This window comes from Capra hircus, chromosome 10, assembly GCF_001704415.2.
Source record: "Capra hircus breed San Clemente chromosome 10, ASM170441v1, whole genome shotgun sequence".
Classification (NCBI taxonomy): Eukaryota; Metazoa; Chordata; class Mammalia; order Artiodactyla; family Bovidae; genus Capra; species Capra hircus.
In genome coordinates this window covers 86,165,053-86,186,992 of record NC_030817.1, presented here as the reverse complement: position 1 = coordinate 86,186,992, position 21,940 = coordinate 86,165,053, and the positions used below count along the sequence as shown (strand labels likewise).

At 40.5% G+C, this 21,940-nt stretch overlaps 1 protein-coding gene across 1 annotated transcript; it reads left to right on the top strand.

Moving 5' to 3' along the window:
• FEM1B (fem-1 homolog B) lies at positions 2,482-18,495 on the top strand. The gene is made up of 2 exons (XM_005685313.3): positions 2,482-3,419; positions 12,256-18,495. The coding sequence occupies exons 1-2, from the start codon at positions 3,172-3,174 to the stop codon at positions 13,889-13,891; spliced, it is 1,884 nt and encodes a 627-aa protein (XP_005685370.2). The 5' UTR covers positions 2,482-3,171; the 3' UTR covers positions 13,892-18,495.

Sequence of the window (21,940 nt, the reverse complement as noted above, 5' to 3'; positions counted from 1 at the left end):
TCTGGGCACTGGCCTTTGGAAAAACAGCCTTGTTGTGTTTATACATCTTCTCTCCAATTTGCACAGCCTGACCACAGAAACATCATCCTCCAAGCCCAGGTAAATATAGGCAACCAAATAGCCTCCAGTCAGTTAATGGCTATTGGGCAACGCAGCGAGCCCAGAACTTTATACTAGGCAATGGTGATAAACAAAGAAGGTTCCTGAGGAGCAGAAGGATATTCCCATCTCGGGGAGGCCCCAAAGGACAAGTTCTGAGCCCTTCTCGTGACTCTCGGTTTAGTCACCCCTCCTAGCACTCATCCAGTTATACCACCAAAGTGAGGTGTTAGCACCAGGAAGAACCCTGCTGCTGCTGCTAAGTTGCTTCAGTCATGTCCGACTCTGTGCGACCCCATAGACGGCAGCCCACCAGGCTCTCCAGTCCCTGGGATTCTCCAGGCAAGAACACTGGAGTGGGTTGCCATTTCCTTTTCCAAGGAAGAACCCTACTTCATCTCAAAAAGGCAAAAAGAGGAAGAAGAAAGTTTCTGATTCAGCAATGAATATATAGTTGGATGAATCATGTCTCCTTCAGAAAATGAAACCAAAGGGAAGAATCTAAATCACCTTCAAAAAGTTGAGTTTGAAAAGAATGATGCAGGGAAAAGGGCTACACAGAGAGGGAAGAAGGGAGGGAGACAGAGAGAGGGGGTGCGAATAGGAGGAGTCTGGTATTTCTATACAGAGCCTGGGAATGAAATCAGTTGGAAGGGAGCCCCCAGGTCCCACACTCCACATTTGGCCCAGAGGCCAAAAAGCCTGGGTCAGCCTGTCAAGAACTGGAATTTTTTCCAATCTTGAAGCCCCAGAATGAGAACAACCAGCTTCCTCTTCTTTTCCACCAGCTTCTTCAGAGACTTTACTAGTAGAACCCTATCTTCAGCTCTGATTTCCAATGTTGTTTTTGTCTAATATGGGAAAAAAAAGTACAGAGATCTGAAAATAGGTAAAGTTGTGCTGCAGTGGCCCAAACCCCCAGCAATAGCTCTGCAACTGAGATGAGGCCTTCAAACCAGGACTGGAATAGTGGGGTTCACATGCAATAATTTATGTGAACTGAGCCCAGCCTGGTCCCTTGGGACGAAATAAATGTATTTTCTCTTCCTCTATGTTAGATATTGTCCTTTGCGTTTTAGGGGCAGTGGTGTAGATACTACCCTTTGTGTGTGTGTGGAGGGAGTGACCTCCATAATGAACTTGGACTTTTTGTGACTGCCCCACTGGCTTCATCACCTCCACTCCTACCATCCTAGTCCCAAACCTTTCCTCTTAAGTGGTCTTCCTGCCTTGCCTCTTGCCTACTAGAGACTGATCTTTTAAAGAATATAAACCATATCTTGTCACTTTTCTGTTTAAAAATACTCAAATGCCCCCATCAGATTTGAGAAGAAGGGTAGTTGGGCCCTAACAAGACCTGCACCCAGCTTTCATCTCCTGTGGCTCTCCTATGGCCTACTCTGCTGAAGCCACTCTTACCTTTGTTTCTGAACTCACCAAGACTGTTCCCTCTCCTGGCTTTTGCACTAGCTTTCCCTCTGCCTAAAATACCCCCTTTCTCCTTACCTGTCATGGAGGTCCTATCCGACCACACGCAGTGAATTAGCAGCACCCCACCATCACTCTATTTTACTTGCTTCACAGCAAAATCATAGTGATATAAACTCAACCCGTCTTGCCTATTATTTGTTTATTTTATTGTCTGTTTTCTCCACAACAACAAAATCCCTGAAGAGGCACTGTGTTCATCTGGTCTATCACGGAATCCCTAGAGCCAAGCAGAGCCTGGCACACAGCAGACCTCTAAAATTCGTTGGATGAATGCTCTTTTCAAATCCTAACAATCTTGTGAGATATGGGAGAAAACTCCCTGAGGTTTCTCCTGATGGAAGGCTCCATCAGGCTCAGGATTAGAGTCCTGGTCTGTGGGAACTCAGCCCTTGCCTTCCTTCCCAGGGTGAGCCCTTTTTTGTTCCCTGCTCACACACTTCATCCTCCTCTCCAGGGAGGACAGGCCGGACTTCCAGTCCCTTCTCAAAGCCTCGTGCCGACACCCGAAGTCCTCCCTTACTTGTAGGACTCAGAGACACAGCCCTGGTCTCAAAGTGGACCCTGCCAGGTCCGCGTACTCGCCTCCCCGGGCCCCAGTCGGGTGAAGGGTCCCATAAGGTCTATGGCAAAAAGGGGAAGGGCCCCGGAGTCGCGCCCCCTCACCCCCCAGTAGTGACGGTTCAGTGGTCTCACTCTGTACCACTCCCAGGCTAGGGACCCGTAGGGCCTAATGGGGACGATTTGGAAGCTCCGAGCAGCAAGGGCAATGCGGACATCAGGGCCGAACTGGGTACGGGCCGCCTTCGCGTAGCAGAACCTTTCTTCATTGGGTCTTGTTTGCCAGCCGGTAGGCTTTGGAAGACACACCCCACTTAACCGTCCCCTGGTCGCACCCTCCCCCTCTCGGCCCAGTCTGCAGAGGCCCGCCTTCCTCCCTGTCCGGAGCCAAGGGGCTGCTGGCGCCGCAGCGTTCCCCCTCGCTCCGAGGGCCTTCCCAGGCGTGGACCTCTGAAACCTTCGACTGCGTCTGGCGTTTCTGAGCTCCAGTGGGCTAGGGCCTGCGGGTTTCCTGGGGAGGGCGGAGGGCGGAGGCGGGAGGACGAGGCAGTTTCAGGCCTTAGGCCTGCCGGGCCGGGTCGGGTGAGACGCGGCCGTCCTTCGCGCTCCGGGGCGCGCGCGGCCCTGTTGGGATTTCACCGGCGACCCGTAGCTCGGGCACGCGCCTGTCGCAGCCCGCAGGAAGGAGGGGTCCGGCCTGAGGCCCGGGGCGGCGGCCGCCATGGAGATCCTCTCGGCCCAGGGCCGGCGCCTGGGGCCTTGGGGGCGGCCCTGACCGCCCTCCTCCCTGCCCGGGCTGGATCGCAGACCTGCCCCCCGCGGCATTCGGCCACCTCTGCGTCTCAGCCCTCCCCGGGCCGCGCTGCTGCCTGGGCGCGGCGGCGGCGGCGGCGGCGGCGGCGGCGGCGCCCTGTTGAATGGGCTGTGAGGGCCCAGTTTTCAAGCGCTGGCGAACGCGGCCTCCGGGGGCGCAAGGCAGCAGCAGCAGTGGCGACCAAACGGGTGTTGGAGTTGGCGGCGGCCATGGAGGGCCTGGCTGGCTATGTATACAAGGCGGCCAGCGAGGGCAAGGTTCTGACTCTGGCCGCCTTGCTTCTCAACCGGTCTGAAAGCGACATCCGCTATTTGCTTGGCTATGTTAGCCAGCAGGGAGGGCAGCGCTCCACGCCCCTCATCATCGCAGCTCGCAATGGGCACGCTAAGGTGGTGCGCTTGCTTTTAGAACATTACCGGGTGCAGACTCAGCAGACTGGCACCGTCCGCTTCGACGGGTAGGTACATCCCAGCTCCTGCCTCCTCTAACGCGTGCGAACCTGTCACCTCATGGATCTTCCCGTCCCACTCTTTCACTTCATGGAGGTATCACTTCTCCCGTTTTTGTATCTCCTGACCTGCCGCATTAATAACCACTTCATCTTCTAGGGCGGATGCTCCATTCCTTATCGCCTCTACCCCTTATTCCCTCTATAGGTAAATAGCCACACCCTCTGTCTTAATATCTAATAGGTATTCTCCAGTATTCTTGCTTGGGAAATCCCATAGACAGAGGAGCCTGGCGGGCTTCAGTGAATGGGGTCGCAAATAGTCGGACACGACTGAGCACGCAGGCAAAAACCAATGCTTCTCTAGATAGTGTATGAACAAGCAGTATGGAGGACGGAGCGGCGTTTCAGGTTTTCCCTGTGTCAGGACTGGACTTGTAACCGAAATCAGAAATTAACAAGGTCAGCAATTAACATTGGAAACCTCCGATGAATTATTTGACCGCCCAATTTTAGCTCTTTGAGTGTCTGATAAAGCCTTTAGTGGGTTATGGGACCTTAATGTCAAAAGAAACCCCTAGAACCAGCAGCAGCTTCAGCCTCTTGCGGGATTGTCATGCAGCCAGACATCCCCAGACACGATTCTGACTTACACGTTGCTGGGAAAGAGACATGTTGGCTGCGAAAATGGCATAGGACCTCGTGTGGGAGAAGATGATGCCATTTAAAATTACTGTTATCCCATCATCTGGGGAAGCTTGATAATTTGCTGTTATTCCACGTGGGGAGTTCAAAAATGCATATTGTCATAGTTAAAATTTGCCATTTAGGTTGAATTGTACATATTTTGAGGTGTCATATTGTTGAATGCAGAATTGTCAGGTTTGACATTTTCTTTTCTGTGTGGATGGTTATAACCTGTTTTACAGATTACAGCTTCATGAAGATTTTGCTTCATTGATTGCATTTGTTTTTGTTGACTTGTGCCGGTAGGTAAGCTCTTCTAGCGTTTTCTTCTTTTGAGATAGATGTGATCCAAGTGTAAAGATATGTATCTTTAGTTTTGATAATTGAATACTGCTTGGATAAAACTTGATTGAAAAAAACAATTCTTTGAGTTGACTAGGGCATTGTTGAATTTTGATTGATTTTTTTTTTTTTTAAGTTGAAACAAGAAGAGCTTTTTCTTCTGTTTCAGATTAGAGGGAAATATTTCAGAGTATTACATTTTACTGAAATGATAGCCCATGAGTGGTGGTTAATGTCTAGTACCACCTCTGTAGACATTAAGGAGTTGGTCTTTATCATATTAACCACAGATGGCAACCTGATTCTTGTTTGTTTTCCTTTACTGGCTTCTGTGTCCTTTTTGTAACTCTCTGCATTCCCACAGCCTTTCCTATACACAGAGGAGGAGTGAAGTAGAATGACCTCTGAACTTCGAGCACCATTCCAGTTGTATAAGCACAAGCATCCACTGAGCTATGAATCTCTGCAGTAACAGCTGCTGGATCCACTGCTGCTAAGGAGATTGCTGAGGCCTGTTTTGATGAGGAGAGAATAGTGGCAAGAAAAAATAGTTTTTTCTAAAGCATTTGAAAAAGCTTTGCTTATCTTTCTTAACTGTCAAAGAGAGACGTATTTTGAGGTGGCAATTAAGAGAACCTGAAATGATAGGGAATGTAGCATTGAGCCTTCATAGTGGCTTATCTTGCCCCATATTTTGCACTGACCAGTGAAATTAAGTTTAGTAAGCAAACATATTTTGAACACCTACTGTGTGCCAGGCTCTATAGTAGGGATTGGGTATGCAGAGATGAGTAACATACGGTTCCCAGGAAGACAGTCAGGTGGCCCTGGGTGGGAGGGATTAAGGTGCAGTGGGGAGGGGAAAGATTGGCGAAAATGAGTAATAGCTGCCATGCCATTTAGGGTTACAGGAATCTTTTGGACTACTGAGGGCATGCAGGAAGAGGAAGTGCTCAGGTTTGCCTGGGAGAAGCAGGGAAGTTTTCACAGCTGAGGTGATGTCTGAGCTCAGTCTTAAAGGATAGAAAGAAAGTAAAGAAGGGGAGCAGCAACATGGTGCACTCGCAATAAGTGTTTCAGTGCTGCTGCAGGGAGGGGTTCAAGCCTGGGAAATTAAGAAAGAGATTGTGGGAGACTGGATTGAGGTGGAGGCCAGATTTTGGTGATTGTCATGTAAAATATCAAGAGACTGGTGAGACTGGAATTGCAAACATTTCTGTCATTCGACATTTTGTCTGAGCCTTCTTCAATCTGTCTTTTTTTGTTTATGTATTATTACAATTATGGATTCATTAGCTGCTCTGTCAAGGTAGCTTAGTTTTTTAAAACTTACTAAATGACTGTGATCGGCCTGGCACTGTGCCCCACACATACTGTGGAAGATACAGAAAAAAATACAAAGTTTCTACTTTTGAGGAGCTTACAAACTAATTAACAGAAGAATTGATATTCTTTCTGCCACCTTTCTGCCGACTCACACCATTCTGAGATTATTTTGCAGTTTGTTCCAGTCATTTAGGCATTTCAGAAGTAGAGGAAGAAAGTGTTATTTGCAAATGTCATGATTTCACTTTACACTCACTCCAGACATTGTGAAAATATTAGTCTGAATGAGGTGTTAATATGAAGCTCACTCACCCCTCAGGGACTGGTTTTTGAGAGGTACTTAGCCAAACCTTCACTTGAGACCCATGGCCAGATAGGGACAGACAGGTTCTCTGTGGGCTTTAGCTTAGTGTTTCCTAATTTTTAGTAATTTATGTATCATCTTCACAGTTGTTTGCCAGATTGTTCATCACTTATCCTGTTGTTTTCCTAATATTAAAAAAAAAAAAAAAAACCTCACTTCTTAGCTTCGTCTTAAGCAACAGCACCTGTATGATAATGGGTTTGATACAATCCTTTGTGTGTGTGTGAGAGAGACATGCACAGATATTACAATAACTTCTTTTAAAAAGTCTATAATCTGCCTAAAAACATCTATAAAACCTTGAAAACTAAAGTGAATTCATAATAGAGCCTCAAGGGAGAAAGAGCCACCCACCTAGGTTAAGCCTGGTATTTGAGTCCTTGTACTAATTTTTAGGAGTAACATTTGAGATTATTTTACTTATGGCTTACTCTGTTAAGATTAAAGTTGACATAGATGAGGGGATAAGAAGAAAAGTTACATGAATAGAAATGAAAGAAGAACCTTTAGTTGTAGAATGGGACGCTGTTAAGAGTGTTACAAAAATGGACCAGAACAAAGGAGAGGCGTCACGTGATCTTGGAATATTGTGCTGGTTTGTGTTCTGAGGGCCTGACTGCGCAATGCCAGAGTTTGTGGGGAACTCTTGTCCTAGAAGAAGTTTGCTGACATGGATAGGAAGGAGAACAGGACCTCTGGGAATTTTGTCGAGTGCTCTTTTAAAATCAGTGCTAGTACAAATCCTTAAATGTCCAGATAGAGGAAAGGCGTAGGGGCACAGTGTCACTTGACTTCATTTAGAAAGTCATTTCCAGTGTATATTTCAAGGAAGTACATATGATCTAATAAATGATTTTAGGACTTTGGTTAAAATAAAGTGTTGATCATTTACACTGAATGAATTTTTATTTTCAGTTCAAATGCTTGAACCAGACAATAGATGAGTTTAGGTTTGTGATCAGAAATGTTATTTTTATACATTTTATTTTAAAAGGCGAATGCCAGATTAATGTTGCTTGATTTTTCAGATGAAATACGTGTGTGTGTGTGTGTGTGTGCTTAGTCACTTAGTCGTGTCTGACGGTTGAGACCCCATAGACCATAGCCTGCCAGGCTCCTCTGTCCATGGGATTCTCCAGGCAAGAATACTGGAGTGGGTTGCCATTTCCTTCTCCAGGGGATCATCCCCACCCAGGAATCGAACCTGGGTCTCCTGCATTGTAGGCAGATTCTTTACCGACTGAGCTGTGAGGGACCCCCTAAAATTTGTAATTTTAGACCAGAAAGATCAGTGTTTTATAGTGCTTCTCCCATACTCATTAAGTAAATATTGCATTTGATTATATTTTTATTTACTTTCTAGAAATACTTATAGAAAGTAAATATTTTTGGTATTTTGTTTTGAGGCAGTATGCAGCTATAACTTTAGCTGTATTTTATGGACAAAAAAGTCATGAGTATTAGGATTATTAGTCCCTTTAATCTTTTTAATGCTGATTAAGGTGTAGAAATTTAAAAATTACTAAGGGTAATGTTCCTGAAGGACATTCTGCAGTGAATATTTTTGTCATTAAGTATTTCAAAATTTTTATTGCCTCAATAAAAATAGATAATTGAAACTTTTTCTAGGCTCTGTCATATCACTGTAGGGAAAATGGAAATTAATAGATTACATTGGAAAAAAGTATTAAATGATTATAAAAACCAAGTGACGTTGTTGTTTAGTTGCTAAGTCATGTTCACCTCTTTCGCGACTCCATGAGCTGAAGCCCACCAGGCTCCTCTGTTCATGGGATTTCCCAGGCAAGAATAGTGGAGTGGCTTGCCATTTCCTTCTCCAGGGGATCTTCCTGACCCAAGGATGGAAACTGCGTCTTCCGCATTGCAGGCAGATTCTTTACCACTGAACCACCTGGGAAGCCCAAGTGAAGTATATACTTGTAATTTAACTTTTAATCCTATGTCAGAGTGTGAGTGTGTGTGTGTGAGTGTGTGTATGTGTGTTGCTTAGTTGTATCTGACGCTTTGCTACCCTATAGACTGTAGCCTACCAGGCAAGAACACTGGACTGGGTTGCCATTTCCTTCTCCAAAAGGAACTATAGAAAGAAAGAAAGAAAGTGAAGTCGTGTCCGACTCTTTGCGACCTCATGTATGGTAGCCTACCAGGCTCCTCCATCCATGGAATTTTCCAGGCAAGAGTACTGGAGTGGGTTGCCATTTCCTTCTCCCTTATGTCATTAGTAGTGAGGAATTTGAGGCCAGAAAAAAATTTTAAATCACTTTTTTTTTTCCATTTTAAAATGGGGGTCCTATTTATCTTATATGGTTATTGCAAAAGAATACATGTGAATGCTTATTTTAGTACGACAGTTCTTGAGTTTTATTTAGTTTTGGTTCCTATTCCTGGCATGTAACAATTTTTTATATTTAAGAAGTGCAAGGAAACTTTTGTAACTATGTAAATATAACTATTTTAACTATGTATCAATTTTTTGGGTAGATTACATTAATAAGCAGATTGGGGGAAAAAAGCTTTTTAAATGGAAACATGTTTGAACAATGACATGTACTTTTTCCTCACATTTGATGCATTATATAGTTGGACACGACTGAGCAACTGAACTGAACTGATAGTTTCCAAAGATTTTTGTGTTTTTAATCTCATATAAGCCTTTTAGTTATATGTCTTTAAAATGGGCTTAATAATGGTTATCTACCTTATAGGATTATTGGGAGAAGGTTATAATGAGAATTAAATGTGCTCTATTGCTTAGTACAGTGCCTGACACATTGACATTATTAACTCTGTGTTCAAACTCTTTCTTTAAATTGACTTGTGCCTCTTTTGTTTTTAAATTATATCTATTTTTAGTTAAGGTATAATATCAAGTAAGGTGCATAAATCTTAAGTGTATAAATGTTATAAAACTTTAATTTGCTTACATCCATGTAATCACTTTCTAGATCAATAGGCAGAACATTGATGTCACTTTAAAAGTTTCCCTTGTGCCCTTTCTCAGTCATTTCCTCTCCCTTCCCCTCCCAGAAGCAATGATTATTCTGACTTCTATCTCTGTAGATTAGTTCTGCCTAGACTTGAACTTCCTATAAATGGAGTCATACAGTGTACTCTTTTTTTTCTGTCTGGCTTCTTTTTGTTTAAGACAGTATCTATGAGAGTCACCCACTGAGTTGCATGTATAAGTATTTTTAAAATGTCTTATAATATTACATTATATGAATGTATGGCAGTTTATTTATCCTGTTGACAGGTATTTTGGTTGTTTTTAGTATTTGACTATTATAAATTGCGTTGGTATGAACATGTTTGTATATGTCTTCTGGTGGAATTTGCGTTCATTTCTCTTAAGTATATACCAAGGGGTGGGACTGTTGGCTCATAGGGTTGGTGTATGTTTAATACTTTCTCAAGCAGTCAACCACCAAAGTGGTTGAACCAGATTATATTCCCACTAAAAATTTCCATCAACAGGAGGGGTTTCAGTTACTTCGCATCCTGGCCAGTACTTGGTATTGTCATGTCAGTATTATTTATTTCATCTGTTCTAGTGAATGTGTATTGGTAACTCCTGGTTTTAATTTGCATTTCCTTGCTGTCATATGTTTATTGGTTGTTTGAATATATACTTTTGAAGTATACTTCTTCAGTCTTTTCATATTCTTTAAAAAAATGCAGTTGTTTGCTTTTTTAGTGATTTATCAGATAATCGATTGTAGATATCTCCAGTGAGTGGATTGCCGGTCACTTTCTTTAAAAAAATTTTTTTTAATTTTTTGAAGTCTAATCAGTTTTTTTCTTTATGGTTTTTTTTGCATTATGTTTGAGAAATCATCAACCCCAAGGTCATAAAGATAGTCTTTTTTTTTTTTTAAGAAGCTTTTATTGTTTTGTTTCACATATTATAGGTCTTTACCACTTTGAAATTTTTGTGAGTAGGGTCAAGGTTACTTACTTTCCAAGCAGAGGTCTAGTGGCTGCTTCTTCACTATTAAAAAGACCATACTTTATACCTGAATTTCAGTGGACCTTTGGTCATTAATCTGTGTTCCTGTATATGTGAATCTATTCGTAAGGTGGGGTTTTTGGTTGTTTTCTTTTGATTAGTATTTATCTATCCTTGTGCCAGTGACACACCATCTTACTGTATTTTATCCTCCAACTTTATTTTTCTTTCAAGATTATCTTGGTTGTTCTGGGTCCTTCCTTTGTATTTTAGAGTTGGCTTTTCAATATCTACACACATGTGGATGCATGCACACACACATATGCCTCCTGGGATTTTGATTTGGATTGCATTGAATCTGTAGATTATTTTGGCGGAGAATTGACATCTTAACATTCTTGAATCTCCAAAACAATAAGCATGGATTATTTCTTCACTTCCTTAAGTCTTTGGTTTACCTCAGGAATGGTTTATAGTTTTCAGTATAGAGTAGAGGTCTTGTACATTTTTCATTAGATTTGCTATTAGACATTGGTATTTTCTGGTGCTTTTGTAAATTGTATTTTTTTTTGACTGAAAGAAAACTTTTTTTCTTTTTTAAGAAAACATTTTTGAATTTTGTGATTATAATCATGACAATAAAGATGTAATAAGTGAATTTTAATTAAACTGAATTGTCTGCAAAAGCTACAGTCGGCAACCACCGAATCATTTCAGCTGATGCATGTCTCATTCTCTTGATTCATTCTTCTTTAAGATTTGTTTGTGTATTTTTATTCTTTTGGCTCCGGTGGGTCTTCGTGGCTGTAGTGGGCTTTCTCTGGTTGTGGTGGGCGGGCCTCTCATTGCAGTGGCTTCTCTCGCTGGGAGTGTGGGCTCCAGGTAGGCTTCCCGGGCTTCGGTCGCTGTGGTCCGGGGCTCAGCAGTCGCGACTCTTGGGCTCTAGAGCATAGGCTCAGCAGTTGTGGCGCGCAGACTCTGTTGCTCTGCAGCTTGTGGAATCTTCCTGGATCCCTTGTGGGATCTAACCGGTGTCCCCTGCATTGCAAGGTGCATTCTTTACCACTAGATGACCAGGGACCCCCCTCTTGATTGACTCTTTAGTTTAAAAAATTAATTAACAATTAAATGACATTTTTAAAATGAAAATTTAAAAAGAAACTTCAGAAGTATTCAAATTTATTTTGAGGACTGTTTTCCATACAGTAAAATGTACAGATCTTTCTTATGCAATTTGATAAATTTTTTTCCCCTAAATATCCACCCATGTCGCCACTACCCAGTTCAAAATATAGGACATTGCTAGTAGCTTTAAGCCCCTTCCGAATCAATCCTACACTCTCCCCCATAGATAACCATATAGGTAGCTGTTACTGAGAATGCTTTTACTTATAGAAATTTTGCTTCATTATTTGAAACTAAAGAAGTAATTGCTTGGATGTTTATAAAGTATGGCTTTTATTTTCAGCAGAAGTGATAGACAGTATTGATAGTTGGGGTTGAACTATGATTTTTTTTTTTACCAAGTAGATTGTACTTTTTTTACTTCATAGGATATATAATTTGACCTGTGTTGTATCATTCATGTTGTAAGGAGCAGTAATTATTTCATTTTCATTGCTTTAGTAGAGTATGTACATACTTACTAGTTTAGATAATCCTAGGTAAAATTATCTGCTCAAATACTTTTCTTGACGCACTGTCTAACAACATTAATACAGAGATTGTGGTGGCTTTCTTACTGATATACTGAGAGAAACTGTGGTACCTGAGGGTGTTGGGAGGATGTTCTGTGCTCCTCTTAAGAGCCAGGGAATCAGCTTGGTGGTAAAGAAATTACAAAACTTTGTACATTTCCTCTGTTTTCTGAAATTTATGTACTTCTGCTAGTAGGAAATCAGTGACTCTTTTTATTTTTTCTTTAAGTTTTTATACTGTGGAAATACTAATAATCACTCACATTTATTGAGCTCATACTAGGTACAAGTACTATGCTGAGTGCTTTACTTAAATAACCTGATTTTATTTTCACCGAAACTAATGTTTAACTAATGCTCTGTAGACTGAGGTTTGGGGTCAGTGTAAATGATTCCATCCTTTAAATTTATGCTAGGGCAGGTGACCCCCATTTTCTAACTGTTTGCTCTTTTCATGAACAGGTATGTCATCGATGGTGCCACTGCTCTTTGGTGTGCAGCAGGAGCGGGACATTTTGAAGTTGTTAAGCTTCTAGTCAGTCATGGAGCCAACGTGAACCACACCACAGTAACTAACTCAACCCCGCTGCGGGCAGCATGCTTTGATGGCAGATTGGACATTGTGAAATACTTGGTCGAAAATAATGCCAACATCAGCATTGCCAACAAGTATGACAACACTTGCCTAATGATTGCGGCCTATAAGGGACACACTGACGTGGTCAGATATCTTTTAGAACAACGTGCTGATCCGAATGCTAAAGCACATTGTGGAGCCACAGCATTGCATTTTGCAGCTGAAGCTGGGCACATAGATATTGTGAAGGAGCTGATAAAATGGCGTGCTGCTATAGTGGTGAACGGCCATGGGATGACACCATTAAAAGTAGCTGCTGAAAGCTGTAAAGCTGATGTTGTCGAACTATTGCTCTCTCATGCTGATTGTGACCGGAGAAGTCGGATTGAAGCTTTGGAGCTCTTGGGTGCCTCCTTTGCAAATGATCGCGAGAACTACGACATCATGAAGACATATCACTATTTATATTTAGCTATGTTGGAGAGGTTTCAAGATGGTGATAACATTCTTGAGAAAGAGGTTCTCCCACCAATCCATGCTTATGGGAATAGAACTGAATGTAGAAATCCTCAGGAACTGGAATCCATTCGGCAAGACAGAGATGCTCTTCATATGGAAGGCCTTATAGTTCGGGAACGGATTTTAGGTGCCGACAACATTGATGTTTCCCATCCCATCATTTACAGGGGAGCTGTTTATGCAGATAACATGGAATTCGAACAGTGTATCAAGTTGTGGCTTCATGCCCTGCACCTCAGACAGAAAGGCAACAGAAATACCCATAAGGATCTTCTTCGATTTGCCCAAGTTTTTTCACAGATGATACATTTAAATGAGACTGTGAAGGCCCCAGACATAGAATGTGTTTTGAGATGCAGTGTGTTGGAAATAGAACAGAGTATGAACAGAGTGAAAAATATCCCAGATGCTGATGTCCACAGTGCTATGGACAATTACGAATGTAACCTCTATACCTTTCTGTATTTAGTGTGCATCTCCACCAAAACACAGTGCAGTGAAGAAGATCAGTGCAAAATTAACAAGCAGATCTACAACCTGATTCACCTGGACCCCAGAACTCGTGAAGGTTTCACCCTGCTGCATCTAGCTGTCAACTCAAATACCCCGGTTGATGATTTCCACACCAATGACGTTTGCAGCTTTCCAAACGCGCTTGTCACAAAGCTCCTGCTGGACTGTGGTGCTGAGGTGAATGCTGTGGACAATGAAGGGAACAGCGCCCTTCACATTATCGTGCAGTACAACAGGCCCATCAGTGATTTTTTGACCTTGCACTCTATCATCATTAGTCTAGTTGAAGCTGGCGCTCACACTGACATGACAAATAAACAGAATAAAACTCCGCTAGACAAAAGTACAACTGGGGTATCAGAAATACTACTTAAAACTCAAATGAAGATGAGTCTCAAGTGCCTGGCTGCCCGGGCAGTTCGGGCTAATGACATTAACTACCAAGACCAGATCCCCAGAACTCTTGAAGAGTTTGTTGGATTTCATTAAGTGACTGGATATGTAAAATCGTTTAATGTGGTGCTAAAAAGTAAAGGACTTTAATCACAGACAATAGAATTATGTGTTCATAAATTCTACTTTTCTTTCCACTACCCCTCCTCCCTACGTATCCTTCCTTAGTTTTGTATTTGGTCTTCTTGTCTCATGTGGTTATTGATTTCAAATACACTTTAAACAAAGCCACATTGTTTAGTGTAACTATAATCTTAAGGTGTTTGGATATTGGTCACTTAGCTATTTTTTTTTCTTTTTTTTTAAGGAATATAAAATATTTTGTTTATATAACAAGGGACATTTATGATTTAAAGTTGATAAATGTTTTACCAAAATTGCCTAGAAAAGCATTTCTGTTAAGCCTGTGTCAGCGTGTTCCCCTTTGCAGCAGTTTTGAGGATTTCATGAAGGAAAACAACTAAAAGAAGCATTAAAAGTAATGGAATATCCAGATGTTCTGCACGTGCCAAACTGCGATAGGTGGTTTCCACTCTTCCATTATTTATGGGAAATGATACAACACATTATGACATCGGGAGGATTTTTTAAAAGGATAGCTGCAGATTAATCTGAAAAATGTGCTAACTTAATAATAGTTAATAATTTGTAAAGTTGAATCCATTGAAATTGTTGAATTATGCTCCGTGATACATACAAAATAGTAATCTTAAGCAACTTTTCAGAGAATATTGATGGACTATTTGCCTTTGGGCTTGGATTCTAAAATGCATAGATATCTCTGTTTTGATGTTATTAATCTAAATTCCAGCAGTCAACATTTGATTCAGCTCACAGACATGTAAAAATTATGATTGCTGTGTTTTGTCCTATGAAACAAGTTGTCAGATTACAGTTATGCATTCTGTTTTTGTCCCCTTCTCCCTCTCTTCTTGTGTGGTATCTTTTCAAATTGAAAACTGCTTTTCCAGAGGGCATTATTTGTGCCTCCCTAAGGTTTTTATGACAGGTGAAAAGGAACTGGGATATTTTTTTCACTTTCTTCATTTAGTCTGTGATAAGAAGTAGAAAAATCACTAGAGTGGTATCGACTCAATGTTTTTGATGATGAAAATAATTCTCATTGCCATTTTGAAAGTTATTTCTCTGAGGGCAGCAAATTTTGGAACCAGAAAATGTCACTTATTCCGACAGGTTTTACAGAGGTCTTTATGGTTTTGGTTTTGTTTTAATGGCAACATTTTGACTGTCAGACTAAAAGAATATTCTGTGATTATCTTTAAGCATCACAGAAATTCAAGGGTACATACCTATTTCTTTCAATGTTAAAAATGATAAGTAAAATTAGCTATATCTGTATTTTTTTCTCTAGTGCCAAATGAATGCCTTAGCTACTCATAGTGCATGGTACTGTAAGTGAAGACCTGCAGCTTTTTTTCTTTAATGAAAAGCATTATAATGGTGTAGCAACATCAAATATAAAATTAAACAACAAGATTTCAGTTAACATTTTATGTATAGATATTGCTTTGTGAAGTCTAAGAAAAAGGTTGCAGCTGGATCAGTATAAAAGAGAGTGACCAAGCCAAAATCAGCACCTAGGGCCTTAAATAAAATAGAGATACCCCATGAAATGAGATACTCTGAAGGATGGGAGGGAATGGATGGGGGACTTTAAAAACCTATTCCCCCAAGGATGCAGGGTACTTTTACTGTTGCTGTAGTTATGCTTTGCGTGTCTCCTTGCTTCAGTTAGGAATGTTTTGATGGTGAATTCTGCCATAGTAATCTACTTCTGTTTTCCTGACCTGGGAATTTTACAAGAAAGGTTTTTAAGATGGTCTAAAGGGAGGTATTTGATCCCTAATTTGAAAATTACTGGCCTTGATCTTCCTGGTGTGAATCAAGGAGCTAGTATACCTTGCTCTTGGCAACTCTCATGGCCTGAAAGAGAAAAGGCCCATCCTCCAGGTGGGTGAATCACACCTTTTTCGCAGCTCTGATCAGACCCTGTATTTTTCAGACTTCAAGGCCTGCTTACTTGACAGCCTGAGGAATAGCTGTGATACTTGGTATTTACTTGGTTCCATTATTAATGCATATGATTTTTAAACATCAGAACTTAAAATATCAGATAATGTTGCATGTTTTATAAAACATTTCATCCCTTTGGCTACCCAGGATGAGAACTATTTTAGGTATTACGTACTTATTAAATGAGAATAATGATTATCTGTACATATTCAGACAACAAAATATAATGGTACTCAGTGTTTTGAGAAGGGGGGACCGAATGCTGGGGAGAGTAAAACTGCTGATTGAGATGCTGACAAAGTTGACTTTGAAGACAGTGGGATAGATGATGAATTTTGCTAATGGTAACAGAGATTTTTTTTTTTAAACTATTCTATAGCAGTACATTGTTCACTATATTGCTAAGGATCTAATTCTGTCTTGTAAAACAAATCCAAATATGTATTGTGAAACATCTGTATAAAACCATTCTTGAAACAAGTGATCTACATGCCTGTTTTTTTTTTTTAATTTGTTTTTGATAGAATTATTTTAAAATGTGTTTAGCAAAACCCTTCCCAAACTTAAGTTTCTTTTTTTTTAAAGGGAAATAAATAGGTAAGAAAGGTGATAGTTCTGTATCTCAGCTTCTTTGAGAACTCTGGGCTATTGCTGTTTTTTTAGCCACTTTTGTCATTTTGTGTTTATTGGTGGTAGAATTGTGTTTTAGATTATAAATCTTCCTTGATAAATTACAAATTCAATCAAAACTTACTGCTTAATAATTGTCATATAAATTTGAATTAGAGACCCAGGTGGATGAATGCCTGGGCAAACCATGTGAAACCTGGGTGGGTTTTGCACTTAAGCATTGGTAAAATTGATCTCTTGAATTTAGGTAACTGTATAATTCAAGGAATGGGCCAACAAATCCATCCTTAGACTGATAAAGGGGAAATTTTTGGCCTAAGAGCTCTGAAACAACATTGTTTTCCGTCTACCCTGGATTGCTTTCTCACAGGCCACAGTCCATAAGGTTTTTTGCTGTGTGAACTTCAACCAGCCAATGAAAAAGCAAGCTTTGGTCTTGTTTGTTTCTGGGAAGGGTTTTATTTCATTATACTGATAGTTGACTAGTAACTTGGTAATTATGAGAAACTTAGGTCTGCTAGCACTGTTTGAAGTAAAATGTGATTTGGGGTCAGCAGCTGCATAAGTATCAATTCTGCATTTGGCAAGTGTTTTTGAAAATTAGATCCCAAGGGAACAACAGCCTGTCACTAGTCTCCACCTCAGCTGAGGCAGCTACTTTAGGAATAAGGTTGCTTTGGGTTATTCGAGCAGAAACAGTTCTTTCTCGGGGAAAGGGGCAGGGTGAGGAGTGAGTTACTGGACCTTGGATTACTTTGCTGGCTTTAGAAGCAGCCAGTGATTGGACTAGAGAGGAGATGGATAAAAGTATAAAGGACTTGCTTTTAAGGTAGATTTTCTGTAAAAACCTTGAGTATTCCTTTCAGGCTAGCCAGATGTGTCAATGTACAGATGACTATTCCATTTTCCTCACTGATTGTACTGTAACATTAAAATGGGTTAAAACAAAACTCTGCCTTTTGTTCCATGAAAAGTTATTAGTCCATAAGACTTTAAGCTGTGTGTTTACTCCTGCTCTGAAAATGCACAGCCCTGCTCTGGATACCCTCTCTGGAAGGTAGAGAGCTCCTAATGTGTATGGCACATTGCCGGGCTTTCTCATACATTGCTGGCAGATTTGCCCAAATCTTCAGATGGGCTGGGTAGTACAGTATCTTCTCCAAATGTGGGATCTGAAATAAATACGTGGATAGTGGCGATAGATATATTAATTTTTAAAACTGTAAAGTAAATGTCTAGTCCTAGGTTTGTGGTGTGTTCGTTTGTGTTAATGTGTAGGGAAGGAACACTAACTTGATGGTTACGAGGAGTGTATCTTGATGTGTGTGCAGGGGTGAGACTCGCTAGATTTTTAACAGCTTTTCATTTAGGGGTAAGTCACGTGTTGAGTGGCCTAATCAAAAAAATGAAGGAGCGAAGATAACAAGCTTTGCCAAGTGATGAACAAGGTTTTGTATCTGTTTTTTATCAGGTGTTGTAGAATTTGTGCATGGCCTTTTTTGTTGTTGCTTAGTAATTGGTAGAGAAGAAAAGATGAGGGAGAAAAATCTTAGCTTTGCTAACCGGTCTTTTCAGACGTCCATAGCTGAGGAGTAAAATCTGACTGGCTTAACATGGTGAAAGAGCCTATCTTTTATAACACTCACCTCATCCTGCAATCCTCCACATAGAAGAATTACGTTGTTGTATTCTAGTAATTCACTGTGATTTATAACAAACCAGTGATGTCATCCTGTTGTGCACTTTTGTCAAACCATTTACGTGACTTTAATAAACATAGTAACCTTGCTGACTGCACCGGAGGTCTGTTAGTGATTTGTATATTGCATGGCCTTTTCTATTTGAGTTTGACATGTAGAATCATTTTTAATTTCGTAGTAATCGATAGTCCTAATAGCCCAGCTAATTTGAAACTAACAATATTGCTGTGTAAAAAGAAAAAATGGTGTTTGTGTTCAGTAAATGTTTGAAAAAAACTGCCTTGAAGTGTGTGTCTTTATTGTTCAGTGTTGAGATGATATTTTGTCAAATTCATTTTTTTTTAAAGTTGTGAAAGTTGTACATGGGGGAAAAATTCAGATAGTTAAGAAAAATTCAAATAGTAAAAAGAAAAAAATTTCATCTCTCTTTGCCTCCCATTTGGACTCTTCAGAGGATACTCACTAGTTTTTTGAGTAGCTTCCCAGAATTATTCTGTGTGTATATATGTATTTTTTCTCCTGCTTTTAAAAATGTAAATGGACTTTTAACTTTCCTACACTATTCTGCATTTTGTCATTTTCATTGAGTATATCTTAGACATTTTTTCATTTTGGTATGTATAGATTTTTTAAAAGAACAAATTTATAGCATTTAATTCTATGTATGAACTTAAAATTTATTTAACCAGGCCTTCCTGTTGGATTTTTAGGTTTTCAGTTCATTGATATTCTAAATACTATTTCAGTCAGTGAACATCCTTGTGTACTGTTTGTTCATAGAACAAACTCATTTCTAGCCCTGGAACTTCTGGTTTAGTAACTGAGTGTTAAAAATCCTGACAGGTGAGCCAGTTGCCTTCCATCTCCCTACATCCTTATTGACATCAGATGTTATCTCATCATTCAGCTTTTGCTAAGATGATGGAAATGGAAAATATTATTTCATGGTTTTGATTTGAGTTCCGTTATTATGAATGAGGTTGACATATATTTACTGACCTTTTAAATTTGTCTGCTTTTGGGCTGTGGTCTTTTTCTTGCTGTATGTTAGAAATTGGAAGTTTTCTCTCATACGTCACAGCTTGTAGTTTGTTTTTAAGTATAGTAGTTTTTACATGTTCTGAATTTTGTATCTTGCTTGCAGAGTCTTCTCCATCCCAAGCTCATACATCTTTTTTTACCCATGTTCTCTCCTAGTCTCTCCTAGTTCCCTCCCACGTCTCTCTCTCTTCCCCCCTCCCCCCACCTTCCTCCTGTCCTCTTGTTCTTCGGTTTAAATCTTTTTATCTACCTGGGATTTATTTTGATTAAGGATCCAGCTAGCCAAGAGCTCTTTTATTTTCCACTGATTTGAATCAAAAATTCAAATGCCCATAAAGTAATTGGATCTGTTTTTGGCTTCTCTGTTCTACTGTGTTGCCCTGGCAGTGTGATGGGACCCTGAGGAGTATTGTCTGGGCTCTGTGACCTCGGGCAAGTTGCTTTTCGATGTTGGCCTCAGTTTCTCTACATTGGGACAATAATATCATCTAAGTTGTAGTGAGCAAATGGGAGAATTAATATTCTTAACGTAGTGCCTAAAACTGAGGTGCCTGGTAAATGTTAAGCACTAATCTTCGTGGGGCTGATGTTTCTTCATTTGTCTTTTTTTTCCTCTAACCAGAGAATTTTTAATTTGGCGGTCAGCTCTTGGTTGCGGCTTGAGCGATCTTTGTTGTGGCATGCAGGATTTTTCGCTGTGGCACATGGATTTCCTAGTTGTTGTGTGCGTGCTCCAGAGTGGGTGGGCTTCAGAAGTCAGGGCACTCAAATGCTAGTTTTCACACACCAGCCTAGTTGCTCTGTGGCATTTGGGATCCTAGATCACCCACCAAGGATTGATCCATGTCCCTTGCATTGCAAGGTGGGTTCTTAACCAGTGGAACCACTAGGGAAGTCCCCAAGCCAGAAAATTTTTTAGCAGTTTATTTTTAGAAGGTCTTGAAAATATTGTTAGTTTTTTTGTTTATGATGTAGACAGGAGCCTTTCTTCCATTGTATATACTTCTAAATGTTAATGTTTCGATATAGACATTTTAATGGATTTCCCTTTTTAAACATTTATTTCAGTTGCTTCATTTGGATGTCCTGGGTATACTAATCATAATTTACAAGTAAATGATAATTTTGCCTTCTCATTTCCAGTATTCATACCTCATATTTGTTTCTTTTACCTAATATAGTCATTGGGATTACCAGAAGAAGATTAAAGGGCAATATGAGAGCACATTTTCTGCAACTGTTTGCTTTCACATTTTGATTTAGGGTGTCCCTTTATAGCCTTCTGAAAAACCATTTAGGGCAACTCTCTCACTTTACAGTTGAAGATACAGGCGCACAAAGAAGTGAGTTGTTCATCCAAGGTCTCGCAAGGACCAGGTGTCAGAGCCTGGGTAGGCTTGGAGCTTCTTGACCCACTGACCGGTGCTCATTCACTGTAAGACTGACACACCAGGACCAGAGAAGCTCACCTGAGGGTCTGCCAGATCTTTGCTGGGCAGCAATACCGACCGGACGCAGAAATCAGATTCTAAAGCCTCTCTTTTTTTTCCCCTCTGTGTTTCAAGTAATGTCTGCTGTATTAAAGTAACAGGTGCCCAGATAAAAGAAAATGCTGGCAGGAATATATTTCATCAGGTATTTGATCTAGAAAACTCCAGTATGAGATAAAAATTTCAGGTGGCTCACAAAATCTTGGCTTTTTATTAAGCTTAGACAAAATTATTTGTTCTAATTTGCCTGTGCTTGGTAAATCTGGTGTGCTCAGTTCATCCGGAGAGCAGGACTGGGGTTTGCTCTGGCCTTAACCAATGGGAAAAAACTCTCAGAAATTTGGGCTCATCCAGCATCTACTGTGTGTCCGCACTGTATTAGGGATGTTATAGGTATAGGACGTATAGGGATGTTCTATACCACATACAAGGACTATGGTCCTTAAATGGGCCATATGGACCTTATGGACAATAAGGACTATGGTCTTGGCCTGTGATAATCTTTTTGTCCAGCTAGATGCCCCTATTTGAAATCTGATTTCCTATTTTTCCTCAAATTTTAATTTTTTTAATCTGGCAATAAATTTTAATTTTAAAAGTTTATTATGATGTTACTTATGAATTCTGGCTTGGGCCACCTTCTGAAAACATTTCAGAAAACTTGACCATCATCATTTTTAGTATAGCGCCGGGGAGATAGGGACGAAGAACGTGCGCAGCTGTAGAGTAAGGATGAGTCCTTAAGTAATGATGCCCCCAGCTTCTTTAGAAACATTTTTCTGCTCATACCCTGCTTTGAGCCTCATGTGTTTGCTAGGTACATTTTAGCCTATATCTTCTTGAACAGTTTCAGAGGCCAAGTGCCAGGCTTCTCCCCCTCCCCACACCAGCAAAGCTCCTCTGTTCTGGTTTCAGTTTCTGTTTGGAACACGCTGTCCTACTTTAGCACGATGTCAAAGCTAGTGAAACAGACAGTGACACAAAAGCACTGCAGATTCAATGTGGCCGATTAAGCTTGCTGTCCTTTGAGAGGGATCTAGTTGACAATGATAGTAATATAAGGATAACTTGGGTCTTTTTTGTTTCTTTAATGATAAGAAGTAGTGCAGAATAAAGGGCAATGTGACATTAGTTGAAGGTGAATACAAAGCCCAGTGTGGTCAAGACAGGACCATTCACTGCTAATGGCT